The sequence below is a fragment of the Mastigoproctus giganteus genome, chromosome 11 (assembly GCF_048544385.1).
Source record: "Mastigoproctus giganteus isolate SK-2022 chromosome 11, ASM4854438v1, whole genome shotgun sequence".
NCBI classification, from domain to species: Eukaryota; Metazoa; Arthropoda; class Arachnida; order Uropygi; family Thelyphonidae; genus Mastigoproctus; species Mastigoproctus giganteus.
The window spans coordinates 38,987,537-39,004,880 of NC_143585.1; the positions used below are offsets into that span (position 1 = coordinate 38,987,537).

The 17,344-nt window shown below is 40.7% G+C and overlaps 1 protein-coding gene across 1 annotated transcript in view; it reads right to left on the bottom strand.

Annotated features, from left to right (window-relative positions):
• Trc8 (TRC8 ring finger protein) overlaps positions 1-10,926 on the bottom strand; it is a 59,030-nt gene extending 48,104 nt beyond the window's left edge. The window contains exon 1 of the mRNA XM_090384407.1: positions 10,302-10,926. Coding sequence (XP_090240533.1) covers positions 10,302-10,533 — 232 coding nt within the window. The 5' untranslated portion in view covers positions 10,534-10,926. The remainder of the gene's footprint in view (positions 1-10,301) is intronic.
• Positions 10,927-17,344: the final 6,418 nt, after the last annotated feature.

Here is a 17,344-nt window from a genome sequence, read left to right on the forward strand (position 1 = left end):
ACTAAGGGTGTGGAAGTTGAAAGAAGAGGAAAAAGGGGCGATGTTCATGAAGGTTGTACCTAAGACAGTGGTGAACAGCATGGAATCAGAATGGAAAGCATTCAAAGACTATATAGTAGGACTGACAGAACAGGTTTGTGGAAGGACAAGCAATAGAAGGAGATGGAAAGAAACCTCATGGTGGAATGGCAGGATGAGAGGGGGCTGTGAAAATCAAGAATAATGCATTCAGGACCTACTTTCAGAACAGAAATGGTGAGAATAAAGAGAGATATGAAACCATGGAGAGAGAAAGGCTAAGAGGATAGTTAACGAGGAGAGAAGACTGTGGTTGGAAGAATGGAGTGAAACTCTACAACAAGATATCGACGGTAATAAAAAGACGCTGTATGGTATGGTGAGGAATAGAAGAAGAGATGGTGAATAGAGCAAATACTTGATGGATGAGAATCTAATAACCAAGGATGAAGAGATAAGAGAAACATGGAAGTATTTTGAAAATCTGCTGAACGTGCAGGACAGCCAGCAAAAGGGACAAGGGCAGGTTGATCATAGAAGAGGGGATGGGAGAGAAGATACGGAGAGAGTTAGTTAGTTAGTTAGTTATTTGGTTTTTAGGAGCATTAGCAACTAAGGCCATATTGCTCCGGGAAATGCGGTGGTCATTCTCTGACCTTTCCTCATCCTCCGTATTTGGTGGTGACGGGCTCGAACCCCGGTCTAATCAAGAAGTGTGTGTGCTACGCACTGCTGCTCCTTCCCACCTGGCTACGGAGGCGCCTACGGAGAGAGAGCAGAAAGACTTGACGTGGAATGATGTAGTGCAGGCATGGAAATACATCAAGACAGGTAAGTCTGCTGGTATGGATGAGATAAATGGAGAGATGCTGAAGGCTACAGGCGAGGCAGGGATAGCGTGGACATACAGACTGTTCCGTAAGATCTGGGATGAGAGCCAGGTGCTGAAGGACTGGAAAGAAGGTTTGATTATCCCATTGTTCAAGAAGGGGAACAGGAAAAAGTGTTCCAATTATAGAGGCATCACACTGATATCACACGTGAGTAAGCTGTATGAGAGAGTGTTAGAGCAGAAGATAAGAGGAACGATTGAAAATAGGATGGCTTTAGGCCTGGCAGATCGATGGTGGATCTAATTTTCTGCATCAGGCAACTGATGGAAAAGTGTTATGAACACAATAAAGAATTATGGATGGCATTTTTGGATATAAAGAAAGCGTTTGATGCCGTAAAGAGAGAGAAAGTGTGGTAGGTTTTGAGAAACTTGGGGATAGAGGAACATCTTGTGGAGAGAATTGAGAATATGTGCACCAATACAGCGAGCAAAGTAAGAACAGTGATGGGATTGACAGAGAGCTTCGAAATAACATCAGGTTTGAGGCAAGGAGGCATCCTGTCACCACTATTATTCATAGCTGTCATGAATGATGTGTAATGTAGAGTGGTGGAACAACTTGGAGAGGACCAGATGAAAGTCATGCTCTTCACAGATGACATCTGCATATGGGGGGGGGGGGAGCAGGGAACAAGTGCAACGGCAAGTTGATATATGGGCTAGTACAGCCAATGAATTTGGACTGGTTTTCAGTTAGGAGAAGAGTGAAGTAATGGTTCTAAAGAGGAGTGGCGAGCTTGACAGATACATTACAGTGGAAGGGAAAGAACTAAAAATGGTTAACAACTTCAAGTATCTAGGAAGCACCATTACAAAGACTGGAGTGATAGATGAAGAAATAAGTAGAAGGATACAGGCGAGCGGGAAATTTCTACAGGCAGACAAGAGATCTGATCTGAACAGAAACATACTACTGAAGTGTAAGAAGGATATATATCAGGCCTATTAATTACCAATTCTGACGTATGCATCTGATTGTTTGTTATTTAGTTTTTAGGAGCATTAGCAACTAAGGCCATATTGCTCCGGGATATGCGGTGGTCATTCCCTGACCTTTCCGTATTTGGTGGTGACGGGTTCGAACCCCGGTCTAATCAAGAAGCGTGTGCTACGCACTGCTGCTCCTTCCCACCTGGCTACGGAGGCGCCACGTATGCATCTGAAACTTGGACTATGAGGAAAAAGGATGAAAGCAGAATTCAGGAGGCAGAAATGAGATTTGTGAGGAGTATAGCCAGAAAGACAAGACACAGCAAAATCAGGAATGATGTAATCAGGGAGAAAATTCAGGTTGAAAAACTCCAGGACAGGATTGAAAGGTCCCGTTTGAAATGGTTCAGGCAAGTAAAGAGGATGAACGAGAGGCGTTTGCCAAGAAGAATGTTTGATTTATAATTAAGGGGCAAAAGACCAAGGGGGGAGACCAAGAATGAGATGGCAAGACACGATAAAGACCGATGTCATTAAGAGAGAAGGAAACTGGAGTGAAATCAACGATGGAGAGAAGTATACGGACAGGGCACGGTGGTGAGGCTTCATACATCAACCCATGGAATAGTGGAACAATGACAGATGATGATGACGTATAGAACTCATTTCCCTCCATTACCAACACAACAATTCACCTTGGAAAAAACTCAAACATTCTGGTGATAAACTGAGAGCCAGAGTAAGAAAGAATATCTTTGTTGCAAACCATTCACAAACCATTCACATGGAATGGTAATGTAAAGCCCTTCATGGCCACGAGATTTATAGATTAAGTATTTAAGTGTACCTGTTGCAGACCCCAGGATTTTCCCATTAGCTGCTTTTATACTTCTTGTGGTGAGGCTTGCACCAAATCCAGTCATGTGCATGTAGTGTTTTGTGTGTAAATTTTGTGCTATGTTCTATTATGTTGTGACTGGCACCTGGCATCTTACCAAAAAATCCCATCCTGGTATGCTATTAGGATCAGCAAACAGAGGAATGTCCCTTTTCAGGGACATTCCTGTCTTCTTTGAGGAGAGTCCAAAGATCATGGACCAAATTTCATCTCATCACACTTCATTAAAAGGGCAAGATTCAGTATTAACAAATATATACACTATGTACAATCAATAGCAAGTCCAAGTTGGCTTCAACAGTTCACCAGACAATACAAGTCCAAAAGGAAAACTCACTGGGGTAAGCTATCCCAAAGATCAAATAGAAGAATCTTCAGAGGCAGTAGAAATCCAAAAATAGTTCTAATATATAACAAAACATTGTTACCATCTAATAGAAGTAGTCACTGTGAGAAGTAGTTAGAAGTAACAGTACACCAACCCTGAGGTATAAAGAGTCACAAGAACAACAGTCCACTTTCAGTTAACTAATCGAAGTTCATCTCTCCTTTTGAAGACACGTGTAGCAAATGTATTAAGAGGATTAAATGCAACCTGAGATTGAACAAGTAAGGATTTATTGGGGTTTACATACAGAGATATTACATGGCTTTTTATGAAGTAATAAAGATTAACATAGACAATGTTTAAATTCAGAAATGGTTGAACAGAAACAGCCAAAGGATCAATAAGTTATACATACAGTTCAGAGGAAGGGGAAGAACTGCAAAGGAAAGTTCAAAGTCAAGATCCAGAGTTCTTAGGGGTCAAGTGGATATGTCATCACAGTTCAGTTTATGGTCTGTGAGCATTGATAAACAATTTCCAGAGCAATAAGTTTGTGGTGTAAGTAATGACTGACCAAACAGTATGAGGTTTGAACAGTAGTAGAGACCAATTAAGATGAATCCTTATTGTGATAAATCCACAGCCTGGGCTGATATAAGATGACCGAGGGCAGACAGGGCAAGTTGGGATATCTCCATCAAATGATGGATATCATACTGGTAGTTTCCAGGTCCTGATTAGAAATGGTCATTATAATATGGCGGTAGATGCAGCCCATGTGAAGCCATTTTTGATGAGCGACTGAGACACATGAGGTTCTGCAAGTCACAAGAAGTACTTCCTGTAAGGAAGTAAAGCAACCAGGCAGTGGTACGAAATTTGTTGAGGTCAGAACCAATTTTCTGCACTTGTTTAAGTATCTGTTGAAGGACAAAACAATCCAAAAGATGCAGGTGGGAATGGATAGAGTAGATTGAAAGGGGGGGGGGTCAAAGTTGAGGAAGCAGAACCTTCCAACCACAGATTCCAGAAAGAGGGGGATGTTATGACTGCCTTGTAATTCCTGTAGAGTGAATGGTTATTTGTTATTTGGTTTTTAGGAGCATTAGCAACTAAGGCCATATTGCTCCGGGGATATGCGGTGGTCCTTCTCTGACCTTTCCGCATCCTCCGTATTTGGTGGTCACGGGCTTGAACCCCGGTCTAATCAAGAAGCGTGTGCTATGCACTGCTGCTCCTGCCCACCTGGCTACGGAGGCACCAAGAGTGAATGGTAGTGGTTACTGAAGCCAGATGGATCTTTTGATTCATGTCATGCATTCTGTATGAGCTTAGGATTAAATGACGGAGAGAAATCATGGTTCTGCTGTAAGTAATTAGCACATGGGGTATGCAGTGAAATGTGATGGGGCTCCTGGTCTCCAAAAATGCTTAAAAAATTGATCCATAGGAATCAAAGGATCCACAAACTGTCAACAAAATGTCGGCTGGGGCCTTGCAGAACAGGTTCATGGCTTTATGTTAATTGTTGGCATACCCTAATTCTGCTGCTGGCAGGATTACAGCACATCAACAATAACATAAAGTTGAAGTAGGGAGCATGAATCACTAATCCTTTTACAGTTCACTAGTGTCTAGTTCTGATACTCAATGCTATAGTGCTCTAGATATAGTCCTGGGTGGATGGAGTTGACAAGTGGGCCCCCAAAACCTCTCTCAGGTGTCTAGATTCCATTCAAAGGAAGGTGGTTATGTTAATAAATGACATCTCTAACAATCTCTTTACTATATGTCTCATAGACATTCTGTTTCTGCTGCATGCTGTTTCTACAGATACTTCCAAGGGCACTGTTTTTTCTGAATTGGCTTCTATAATTCTAGTTCTCTCTTTCAAAGCAGTCCAAATGTGCAACATCCATTTACTGTCCAACTTCAAGCTCATAGAACTAACTTTTCTTCTTCCTCATTTATTCATTCAACTTCCATTTTCTGGAACAATGCTCATTCATTCGTATTTTCTGAAAATTATGATCTACAGAAATTCAAGTCTAATGTCAACAAATATCTTCATTCATCTTTTCAACCTTCAACACATGCAAAGTAATGAGCAGTATAGGTTCTAATGCTTCTCGTGTTTGGGATTTTCATAAAAAAAAAAAACCTCTCAGGTGGTTTACCAACAAGCAATATAACAATATCGCATGTTGGCCTATTGCTGTAGATTAGACTGCATAATATTACATGGATGCCTAGTCAGATAAAAGTGAACTATTACTTTTTAGCATTAGCGGAGGCATATGATAGAAGGCGGCATGCATATACAGCATCAGCCAAAAAAAAAAAAAAAAAAAAAAACTTTCCCATTTCACCCATCCATTGGTTCCAGAAGTTTGTCTAGTTCTTCCTTGAATTTATTTCAGATATCAACTTCCACAATGACAGATGGAAGTTTGTTCCAGCAATCAACCACCTGCTGGCTAAATACAAATTTCCACACACCTATTCTGCAACTCTTTCTTCAGTTTGAATTTATGCCCCCTCAGGTTTGTAATCTGAGCAAGAGGAAGGATCCTACCAGCAGTGAGCCTGCTCAAACATTCAAGGCCTTATACACCTCAATCAGATCACCTTGCAGGTGCCTAGTCTCCAGACACTGGAATTTGCAGAACTTAAGCCTTTCTTGGTAAGAACACCCCTTTGTTCTCCTCGCCATCTCGTTGCCCTTCTCTGATCCCGTTCCGCACTTCCACATCCTCCCTAAAATGAAACCTCCAGACAAGTATACAGTACTCAAGGTGTGGTTTGTCCATTTACTTATTAAAAGGGATATTAACCTCCTTATCCCTGCTAGGAAAATTCCTGTATATCATTGACGAGACCCCTTGACCTGCTCTGGCAACCTGTGTGCACTGCTCAGAAAACGTCATATATGGCTGCACAATAACCCCCGAGGTGTTTTTCATTCTGCACTACCTTGAATGTGAGATTAACGTATCAATGGTATGTTAAGTACAGTTGGTACGTTAATCTGTGGTTACTGCTACCCATATGCAATACTTTGCATTTGTCAATGTTAAACTTCGGTTGCCACTTCTCAGCCCATCTCTCCAGCTTTTCTAGATCCTGCTACAGAAGTGTACTGTCATTAACAACACTGCCAACCTTCGTATTGCCTGCAAACTTGGACATTAACCTGATCTACCATCATCAATAAATACAGAAAACAACAATGGGCCCAACACTGAACCATGGCGATCATTAATGCCATACTGCTACAATTTGTACATCAGCCTTTCTTGCGCAATAGTATCAAAAGCTTTTCTGAAATCCAAATATACATATCAAAATTAGTTTTTGCATCTACGATATAGTCATAAATGGACTAGATAATTCCACTATGACCACATTGTAGTATCCAATCAATTTGGTCAGAGAAGACTTCCCCTTAACAAACCCATGCTGTCTTAATTATAACTGCAGTCTTGACTAGATGATACTGCAATGCTTCTTTAACCAGCAACTCTATTATTTTTCCCAGAACAGAAGTTAAACTAAGATCTGTAATTACTTATGTCACCCTTTGACCCCCCTTTTGTGAACTGGGGACACATTTGCACATTTCTGGTCCATGGGAACTCCCCAGAGTCTAAGGATGGTCTCATAATTATGGTCAAAGGTTTTTCTTACTTCCTTTGCTGCCTCCTTTAATATAATTGGATAGATCCTATCCACCCCAGGTGCCCTTCTTATGTTTAACTTCAATTTCTACTCCACTTTTCTCTGTTATTATAAAATTCTTTAGTTCCCTATTATTTGATAAATTTCTAGAATTCCTCTCCCTAAATTACTCCTCATGTATGAATGTAGATGCAAAATACTCATTCAGTTTGTCAGCTACCTGAGCAGGATCATCAACAGTGACACCACTGATATCAAGTGGACCAATCTGATTAATCTGATTTCTTTTAGAAGTCTTTGCTGTTCTTCTTTGCATACTTTGCCAAAGATTTCTCATAATCTGCCTTGCTCGCCTAACCTCTTTTGTGACTTGATTACAGACTAGTTTATATCTACCATAGTCTTCTGTGTCATCTGGTAATTATATGTATCCCATGCAGCTTTCTTCTCTGCCACGAGTCTCATTAGTTCATCTGACATCCATTTAGGCCTAAACCTCAAATAGCATTTCTTAGTTGGAACATAAAGCCTAGTAGCTTCCAAGATTGCTTCCCATTTAGAATTTGCTGATGGTAACAACATCAGTTGGACCCACTGATATAGAATTTAAAAAATGTCCGAGACCACTGAAGTCACCTTTACAAAATCAAAACCCTTCCGTTTACACTTGATGATAATTACATCTTTAAGTAAATCCCACATCGGTACACTCTGATCACTGCCACCTAGTGGTTCCTTTATCTGAAGATTCTTAATGCATGAATCATCACTGCTGATAATCAGATCAAGAGTATTACTCCCTTCTGATTGCCTCTCGAATATGCTGCTGTAGAAAGAAATAATCCAATAAATCCACAAATGTCTTGCTAGTGTGCGAGTGACTAACCCACAAGTTCCAGTCAATATCTGGGAAGTTAAAATCCCCCACTATAAGACATTCTGATTTACTGGCCCACTATTTTTCTGAACAGCTGTTCATTGTATTCATCAGACCTATAACATTCCTAATCTCATTTTTCCTTTCCCAGTGCTTATGTCACACTAAACCGACTCAACACTGCACTGGCCACCAATGCCAACAGGATGCACTGGTTTAGATTTTTTGTGTTTCTTAACTAACAGCATAATCCCTCCTCCCTTCGTATTCTTTCTGTACACATTGTATTCCCCAAATTCCAATTCTGCATTCCTTATATCTGTGTGACACCACGTCTCTGACATCGAAGGCAGACAATATCTACCTTCGATGTCTTGACTTGCATGTACACCAATGCTAGGAGTACACTGTACTCCTAGCATTGGTGTACATGCAAGTATACATGCACCTGTTCTTACTCTTAGTTACCCTAACACAGCCCATGTGTTTACTTCTTTCATGATTACTACCACCACTTCAAATCCCAAGTACCTTGCTTTCCACGCTGCTGCTCATTGCAACATAAATGGTGCAAGAATCACTTTCACGTCTCCACGACGCTACTCAATCTATTAGTCTCTTAATCCCCCAAGCTAGCAGTTTTCCAACCCACCTAACACTGCCTCAATAGCATCAGCAAATATTTTTGCACCCTTTTCTTTTTAAGTGTATCCCAACCCAATAGAAGCAATGTCTCCTGTTAACAAGCAAGACCACACTGAGAAAAGTTCTTCCCCATGAGCCTTGCACAATCTCTCCATGGCCAAATTGATTGACATAGCTCTCATCATATACTCCCTCATACCATGTCTGGGCAGAATTGCAGACACTTAAATTTAATCCTAATTTGCAACTTTTTTTCAACATTGCCCTACACCTGTTAAGTAAATCTGCAGCTCTCCTTCTCTTAAGTTCATCTGTGCCAATGTGTACATCACCTTTCATGCCCTTAAAAGATGATTTTCTTAAAATGATGATGATTGAAAGATGATTTCCTTAAAAGATACTTTACTCACAGAGGTAATCTTTTGGCTCAAACAATCCATAGCATTCTTGCATTAGTAGAGGCATTTGATTCAAGAAAGCAAGCTTATGCAGCATCAGCCAAAAAAAAAATAAATAAATAAATAAATAAAAAATAACCACTTCCACTTCACCCCTCTGTTCATTCGAAATACCTGTCCAGCTGAGCTTTAAACTTATTTAAGCTATCAACTTCCACGACAAGGGATGGAAGTCTATTCCACCAACCAACCACCCGCTGGCTAAAGGCAAATTTCCTCACGTCTATCCTACATCTGTCTTTTCTCAATTTGAATTTATGCCCTCTCAGGTGATTATTCTGAGCAAGAGGAAGAATCCCATCAGCACTGAGCATGCTCAAACCATTCAAGGCTTTATACACCTCTATCAGATCACCTCGCCGGTGCCTAGTCTCCAGACACTGTAATTTGCAAAACTTAAGCCTTTCTTCGTAAGAGCACCCCTTTGTTCCATTCACTAATCTTTTTGCCCTTCTCTGTACTCGTTCCAGCATCTCTACATTCTTTTTGAAATGAGGCCTCCAGACCTGTATAGAGTACTCTAGGTGTGGTCTGACCATTGCCTTATACAAGGGAATAATCACCTCCTGATTGCATGCAATCACTTTTTCTCTCTCTCTCTCTCTGTTTTGGCAGTGGTTTTTTTCTGTGCCTTTTTGATTTTTTTTGACATTCTACCATTTCAACTTTGCAGAAATATTAGTACCTCCTCACCCCTCAAAAGCCCTTAACGTGTTTCCACCTTTTTGTCCTTTGTATCATCTACAATGTCTTATCCACAACTATGAACAAGACATTGTAGAAAGATTCCTGATGAATTCATCAGGGATATATATATATATTCTACATTATATTTTCAATCACATGAAATGTAAATTGCCAGTGACCCTGTGGTGTACTTAATAAAGTGTGTAGTGTATTAATTCATATGAATTTCATGGTTTAATGAGCTTGTTTACTTTAATTTTCTTTACATAAAACTTCAGTGAGCAAGCATTTAAAAGAAGTTTCAATGAAGTTGTAGATGTAAAAAGTTTGTGTTCAAATTATTAGCAAAATTAGAAACAAATACAGAAAGAAGGTACTAACCAGTTATGTTGCAAATGCCACTGACAATGCAAGCATTTTAACATAAAAGTTGAGTTTTGATGTAAATTTCGTCTGGCAAGTGATGAGTGTTATGCAAGGGAAGCAAATAGTAATCAGCACATGTAAGAGAAGCAAATAATAATGAGCGACACCTGATGATACAAAAAAAGTACCAATTTCTAATATAAGCACTGATTATACCCACAGTTCAACACACTGATTTTATTAGAAAATAAAATCAGTGTTACCGTTTATACATCTTCAGCATTAAAACTATATGGAATTTCACTGCCAACTGAGAATAATGCGTAAATTATTCCTTCATTTGATGCCTGCTTCGCCATATGAATTTCATTACTCGCGCTTTTAAATCAAAACAGGTATAAGTTCTCGCTGTAATTTTATAATAATAAAATAGAAAGCATGTTGAGAGCTGCATATGCATGTTTTTCAATCAATATAATTTTAAAGGAAGGTAGATTAAGTTATCACATATACAATCTTACCTTGTGTGTACAGAAACAACCACGAAAGCGACGTGCTATCCACTTCAATTACTAGCACATCGGGATCTTCAGACTGAATATCCGTATTTTCGGAATTCAGTAGTCCATTACGTTCTTTTAAACTATTTCCACTTACACTGACTCCTGAATTAAGTAGAGCATCCATTACAAACACTGGAGGTACTCGGAGAACAACATCTAATATTGACCAAACTCTATCACGAAGAGACATTTTGGGATTAAAATTTTTTTATTTTTTTTGCTGATAAATTTCGCAGTCTGGATGTGGATTCCAACAATATTGACTATATTGTAGGAGAAAATAAATTTCTGTAGAGGGAGAAACTATGGCACACTATTATTTCGAATACAAATTGGTTAAACACGTGGTTAAAAGCACATATTAATATATAGCCTAAATGGACGTTCTACCTTAGCCTAAAGAACTTCGTTTAACTAGCAATGTCAGCCGTTTCTATGAACTGCGAAGACATTTATTTCTTAGGTAAAAGAGGTACAAAAATAAGTATGAACACCACTTTTCCTAACCGAATTCCCGATTCATGATACACACCCAACAACTGATTTTAAGGCCGGCATATTATCCAGCGCTTTAAATAAATAATTCAACAAAAATTAAAATAAAACACCAGTCCTAAAATTTAGGTGTGAAATACTTCTACACAGATGTTTTTTCCAGTGGAATATGTATTTCACACGGATTACTTCCCGTTGCAGAAATATATGAAAAAATCAGGCGACGACCTCTATCGACCTGAATCATAAATTACAGTATATGAAAATTAACACGCCTTCTGTAAAAGATCACAATTAAATTTTGGTGAAAAAAAAAAAAAAAAGGAAAGAAAAGAAAAAGAAAAGTTAAATTTGCGGTCATAACGCAAATAAACATGTGGATAATCTGATTGTCTCTTGTAACTGTTTTATGCAGAAATAAATATTTCAACCAGATTACACGAACGGTTCCTGCGTATTAGTGGCCAAAACAAAGTTACAGTGCTAGGAAGGCACTTAACATTTGAACACCAATAGAACATTTTGATTCAGCACAGGAAGAAGGACATTAGATAAATTTATTACCTCTAACGTTTAATTTATTAAAACATAAAACGAAATGCATTCGTTTAACATATGTAGGGACATGAGTTCATCTAAAAGAAATAAAATCATGTACAACCATAAATAAGTCTAAAAATGCTTCAGACAGTGTAGTACCTAGGTTTTATCTTGACGGAGGGACCCCTCAAGGAAACCCCCCCCCCTATGCCATTGTGGCCAACAGGAAACATGGAGACACCTAATGTATGACTGCCAACTGTACGAAGATCTCCGCTGCTGACTCATAACCAACACCCAACTAATATAACAAGACCAGGAGCACCTCCTACTAACTGAAGAAGACACCTACAATGTTGGATCACCCAGTTTGCACAAGATCTCTTTACAAGAAGAAGGATGTTCCCACAACCAAAACTGCAGCCGTAAAGAGTCTACCCGGCATAAACTATGGCAAACCACGGCATGGACCAGATACCAACATAACGCCGAACGGCATAAACTGCCCGCAAACAGACTACACCACCGACAGCTTCAACTGTAGTGAGTACAAGAAGCAAGAAATGAAGACGATATGGACGGGACTAGTCCCATGAATTACTACTAAATAAATTAGACACCTTGGACGGGATACTGTCCCATGAGTGACCTTCCACCAACTGATGACACAAGCCATGTTGGCGGTTTGAGCCAGCACCCTTGCCTGGCCCACCTTTCCTTCCCTTTCCTCGGCAAGGGTGGAGTAGACGGTCCTCCTGTTTCTTCCCCTCCTCGCAATCCCCATTTTCCCTTCTGGTGGGACATGAGCATGCCTCAACGAAATCTGGAGTCTTGCCTGTTGACTCAAATATTTCTATCTCCTCCCCAGCCTTTAGTCTCCCTCCCCCACTCTATCTGATGCAAGCGAATGCCCCCCCCCCCTACTAACTGAAGAAGACACCTACAATGTTGGATCACCCAGTTTGCACAAGATCTCTTTACAAGAAGAAGGATGTTCCCACAACCAAAACTGCAGCCGTAAAGAGTCTACCCGGCATAAACTATGGCAAACCACGGCATGGACCAGATACCAACATAACGCCGAACGGCATAAACTGCCCGCAAACAGACTACACCACCGACAGCTTCAACTGTAGTGAGTACAAGAAGCAAGAAATGAAGACGATATGGACGGGACTAGTCCCATGAATTACTACTAAATAAATTAGACACCTTGGACGGGATACTGTCCCATGAGTGACCTTCCACCAACTGATGACACAAGCCATGTTGGCGGTTTGAGCCAGCACCCTTGCCTGGCCCACCTTTCCTTCCCTTTCCTCGGCAAGGGTGGAGTAGACGGTCCTCCTGTTTCTTCCCCTCCTCGCAATCCCCATTTTCCCTTCTGGTGGGACATGAGCATGCCTCAACGAAATCTGGAGTCTTGCCTGTTGACTCAAATATTTCTATCTCCTCCCCAGCCTTTAGTCTCCCTCCCCCACTCTATCTGATGCAAGCGAATGCCCCCCCCCCCATTTTCTAAACCTAATTACATTAATCTAAATTACATTCGCCCATTAATATTTCCGGCCTTTCAAATTCTAACGCTATCTCCACTACGCGATTATTCCTTTTTTTTTTTTAGGCCCTAGCCGCCGAAATCTCAGGAAATTAAGCGGCAGGACTTGCCAGAGTTAATTTTAGTCTACTGGTGTTTCCCGGTTTGCCTCCACGGGGCGAAAGTGGGGCAACGTTGGGCCTCATCAGGAATCCAGCGGCTAAACGACCAGAAGAACAACGGTACATGATGCTACACAAATACAATATCCGCACACTTTTAAATCACTGGCATTTCCAGTGAACTGGTACACCCACAATGAAAAAAAACGCGGAGATGGGGAACCCCTGGTGCCGTTTGACCCTAAACACACTTTACACTTTACTTTTACTTGCTTTCATACATTCTCATCAAAAAAAAAAACATAGCTGCCACAAAACATGGAATCGTACCTACTGGACAGGACGAATGAATACATAAAGCCTTTACGAAGTTTGCGCAAGCACTATTTGCGCGAAGAAAAGCCCTCATAGCAGCAAACTCGTAACTAACGAAAACGACATTTTGGTTTACGCCCGCTGTTGATTGACTAAAGGGAACTCAACTCAACACTTTTAGCATTAGCATTAGCATTAGTAGAGGCATTTGATGCAAGAAAGCAAGCTTATGCAGCATCAGCCAAAAAAAAAAAAAAAAAAAAACCCACTTCCACTTCACCCCTCTGTTCGTTCAAAATACCTGTCCAGCTGAGCCTTAAACTTATTTAGGCTATCAACCTCCACCACAAGGGATGGAAGTCTGTTCCACCAACCAACCACCCGCTGGCTAAAGGCAAATTTCCGCACGTCTATCCTACATCTGTCTTTCCTCAATTTGAATTTATGCCCTCTCAGGTGATTTTTCTGAGCTAGAGGAAGAATCCCATCAGCATTGAGCATGCTTAAACCATTCAAGGCTTTATACACCTCTATCAGATCACCTCGCTGGTGCCTAGTCTCCAGACACTGTAATTTGCAAAACTTAAGCCTTTCTTCGTAAGAGCACCCCTTTGTTCCATTCACTAATCTTGTTGCCCTTCTCTGTACTCGTTCCAGCAGCTCTACATCCTTCTTGAAATGAGGTCTCCAGACCTGTATACAGTACTCTAGGTGTGGCCTGACCATCGCCTTATACAATGGAACAATCACCTCCTTATCCCTGCTGGAAAAATTCCTGTATATCATTGACAATACTCCATGAGCTACTCTTGCAGCCCGTCTGCACTGCTCAGAGAACTTCATATCTGCCTGCACAACCACCCCCAAGTCCCTTTCATTCTCTACCACTGTCAGTGTAGTACCACAGAGTTGATACGTTGCTCTGGGGTTGCTGTTTCCCATGTGCAGTACTTTATATTTATCAATGTTAAACTTCATTTGCCACCTCTCAGCCCATCTGCTCAACCTTTCCAGATCCTGTTGCAGCAGCATAGTGTCAGTAGTGTCCTTGACAACCCTGCCAACCTTTGTATCGTCTGCAAACTTGGATATTAAGCCCGATATACCATCATCAATATCATTTATAAATACAGAAAACAATAATGGACCCAACACTGAGCCCTGAGGGACTCCACTAATAACATCAGTCCACGATGAGCAGTGTCCATTGATTACCACTCTCTGTCTTCTCCCCCTCAACCACCCCTTTATCCATAGCAGCAATTTGCCTCCAATGTCACACTGCTCCAATTTGTGTAGCAGTCTTCCATGTGCAACAGTATCAAAAGCCTTTCTAAGATACAAGTATATAATATCAAAGTTATTCCCTGCATCCAGTTCTTTTGTGACTGCATCATAGTATCCAATCAAGTTGGTCAGGCAAGACTTCCCCTTAACAAAACCATGCTGTGTCTGAGCTATAACTGAAGTCTTGTCTAAATGATCCTGCAGTGCTTCTTTAACCAGTGCCTCCATTAATTTTCCTGGAACAGAAGTTAAGCTCACAGGTCTATAATTACTTGTCAGCCTTTGATCCTCCTTTGTGAATTGGGGTCACATTTGCACATTTCCAGTCTATGGGTACCTCCCCTGAGTCCAAGGAAGCTCTCATAATTATGGCCAAGGGTTTGCTTACTTCCTTTGCTGCCTCCTTTAATATAACTGGATAGATCCCATCCACCCCGGGTGCCTTTCTTGTGTTTATCTTCAACAGTTTCTCCTCCACTTTACTCCCAGTTATTAGATTCTGTAGCTTACTGCTAGAGTTGAATACACCTCTGGCATTCCCCTCGCTGAATAACTCCTCATGTGTGAATGTCGATGCAAAATATTCATTTAGTTTGTTAGCTACCTGAGCAGGATCATCAACACTTGACCCATCAATATCAAGTGGACCAATCTGATCCATCCCCTTCCTTCTAGAGTTTACATAAGTAAAGAACTCTTTGCTGTTTTTCTTTGCATCCCTTGCCAAGGATTTCTTGTAATCTGCCTTCGCCTGCCTAACCTCCTTTGTAACTTGGTTGCATATCAACTTATATCTATCATAGGCTTCTGTGTCATGTGTTAATTTGTATGTATCCCATGCATTTGTCTTCTCTGCCATATGCCTCATTAGTTCATCTGACATCCATTTTGGCCTAAAGTTTGAACAATATTTCTTAGTTGGTATGTAAAGCCTAGTAGCTTCCAAGATAAGTTCTTTGAATGCTTCCCATTTTGAATTTGCTGTTGGTAACATCATCAGTTGGTCCCACTGTATAGAATTTAAATACTGTCTCAGTCCATCGTAGTCGCCTTTATGGAAGCAATAACCCTTCCCTTTACCCCTAATGGTAGTTACCTCTTTGAGTAAATCCCACTTCAGCACACTGTGATCACTGCCACCTAGTGGTTCATTTATCTGCAGATTCTTAATGCATGAAGAATCACTGCTGATAATCAAATCAAGAGTATTACTCCCTCTAGTTGCCTCCCGAACATGCTGATGTAGAAAACAATCATCCAATAAATCCATAAAAGTCCTGCTAGTGTGTGAGTAACCAGCCCCCAAATTCCAGTCAATATCTGGGAAATTAAAATCTCCCATTATAAGACACTCTGATTTACTGGCCCACTCTATTTCCCTGTACAGTTCCTTATTATACTCATCAGAGTCATTAGGCCTATAGCACACTCCTACTCTCAATTTTGATCTCCCAATGTTTATGTCACACCAAACTGACTCCACACTGCACTGTCCAGCGATGTCGACTGGCTTCACTTCCTTGGTTTTTATGTGTTTCTTAACTAATAACATAACCCCTCCTCCCTTCCTATCCTGTCTATCCTTTCTGTAGACGTTGTACTCCCCAAATTGCAGTTCTGCATCCCTTATATCTGTGTGACACCACGTCTCTGATATCCCAACAATATCTGCCTTTGATGTTTTGAGCAATACCTCAAATTCATCAAATTTATTTACCAAACTCCTAGCATTGGTGTACACGCAGGTATACATGCACCTGTTTCTATTCTTAGCTACCCTAACACAACCCATGTGTTTACTTGTACCGCAATGACTACCAGCAGTCTCTGAAATATCCTGCATCTTGTTTTCCAGGCTTCTGCTCATTTCAATAGAAGCAGTGCAAGAATCACTTCCACCTCTGCCAGTGGCTACTGTTAATCTATTAGTCCTTGTATCCCCCCCCAACTAGCAGTTTTCCGACCCACCTAACACTGCCTCGACAGCATCAGCAAAAATTCTTGCACCCTTTCTATTTAAGTGTATCCCATCCCTGTAGAAGCAATCTCTCCTGTTAACAAGTACAGTCCAGGCTGAAAAAAATTCTACCCCTTGAGCCTTGCACAATCTTTCCAGGGCCGAATTGATCGACAAGGCTCTCATCAAATACTCCCTCCTATCGTGTCTGCGCAGAATTGCAGACACTTTCAAATTCAACCCTAATTCTCGGCTTTTGTTCAACAGTGACCTGTACTTGTTAAGTAATTCTGCCGGTCTCCTACTCTTAATATTATTAGTGCCAACGTGTACAACTATATCACCTTTTGTGCCCTTAAAAGATGATATTCGCTCTACAATCATCAACCTTTGCCCCTGGCAGACTTAACACTGAATTGCTCCTACTCCAAAAGCTACACTGCCCAATGTATGGGTAGCACAACGGCTTAGACAACTCAGCAATGCCACAAGAATGGGCCCCATGGACGGGACAATGTTCCCATGTATGACCAAAAACCAACTGACAACTCTTGAATGGGCCTATACTGTCCCAGGAACTGCAAATGGACTTGACCTACTTAATTTGACCATGAAATCTGCAGCTTTGCTGCCAGCGGAATTCTGGCGATTCGTATTATTATTATTATTGTTATTATTATTTTAGGGTTATTAAATACATTAATTAATTAAATTAAATACAATTAATTTAATTAATTAATTAATAAAT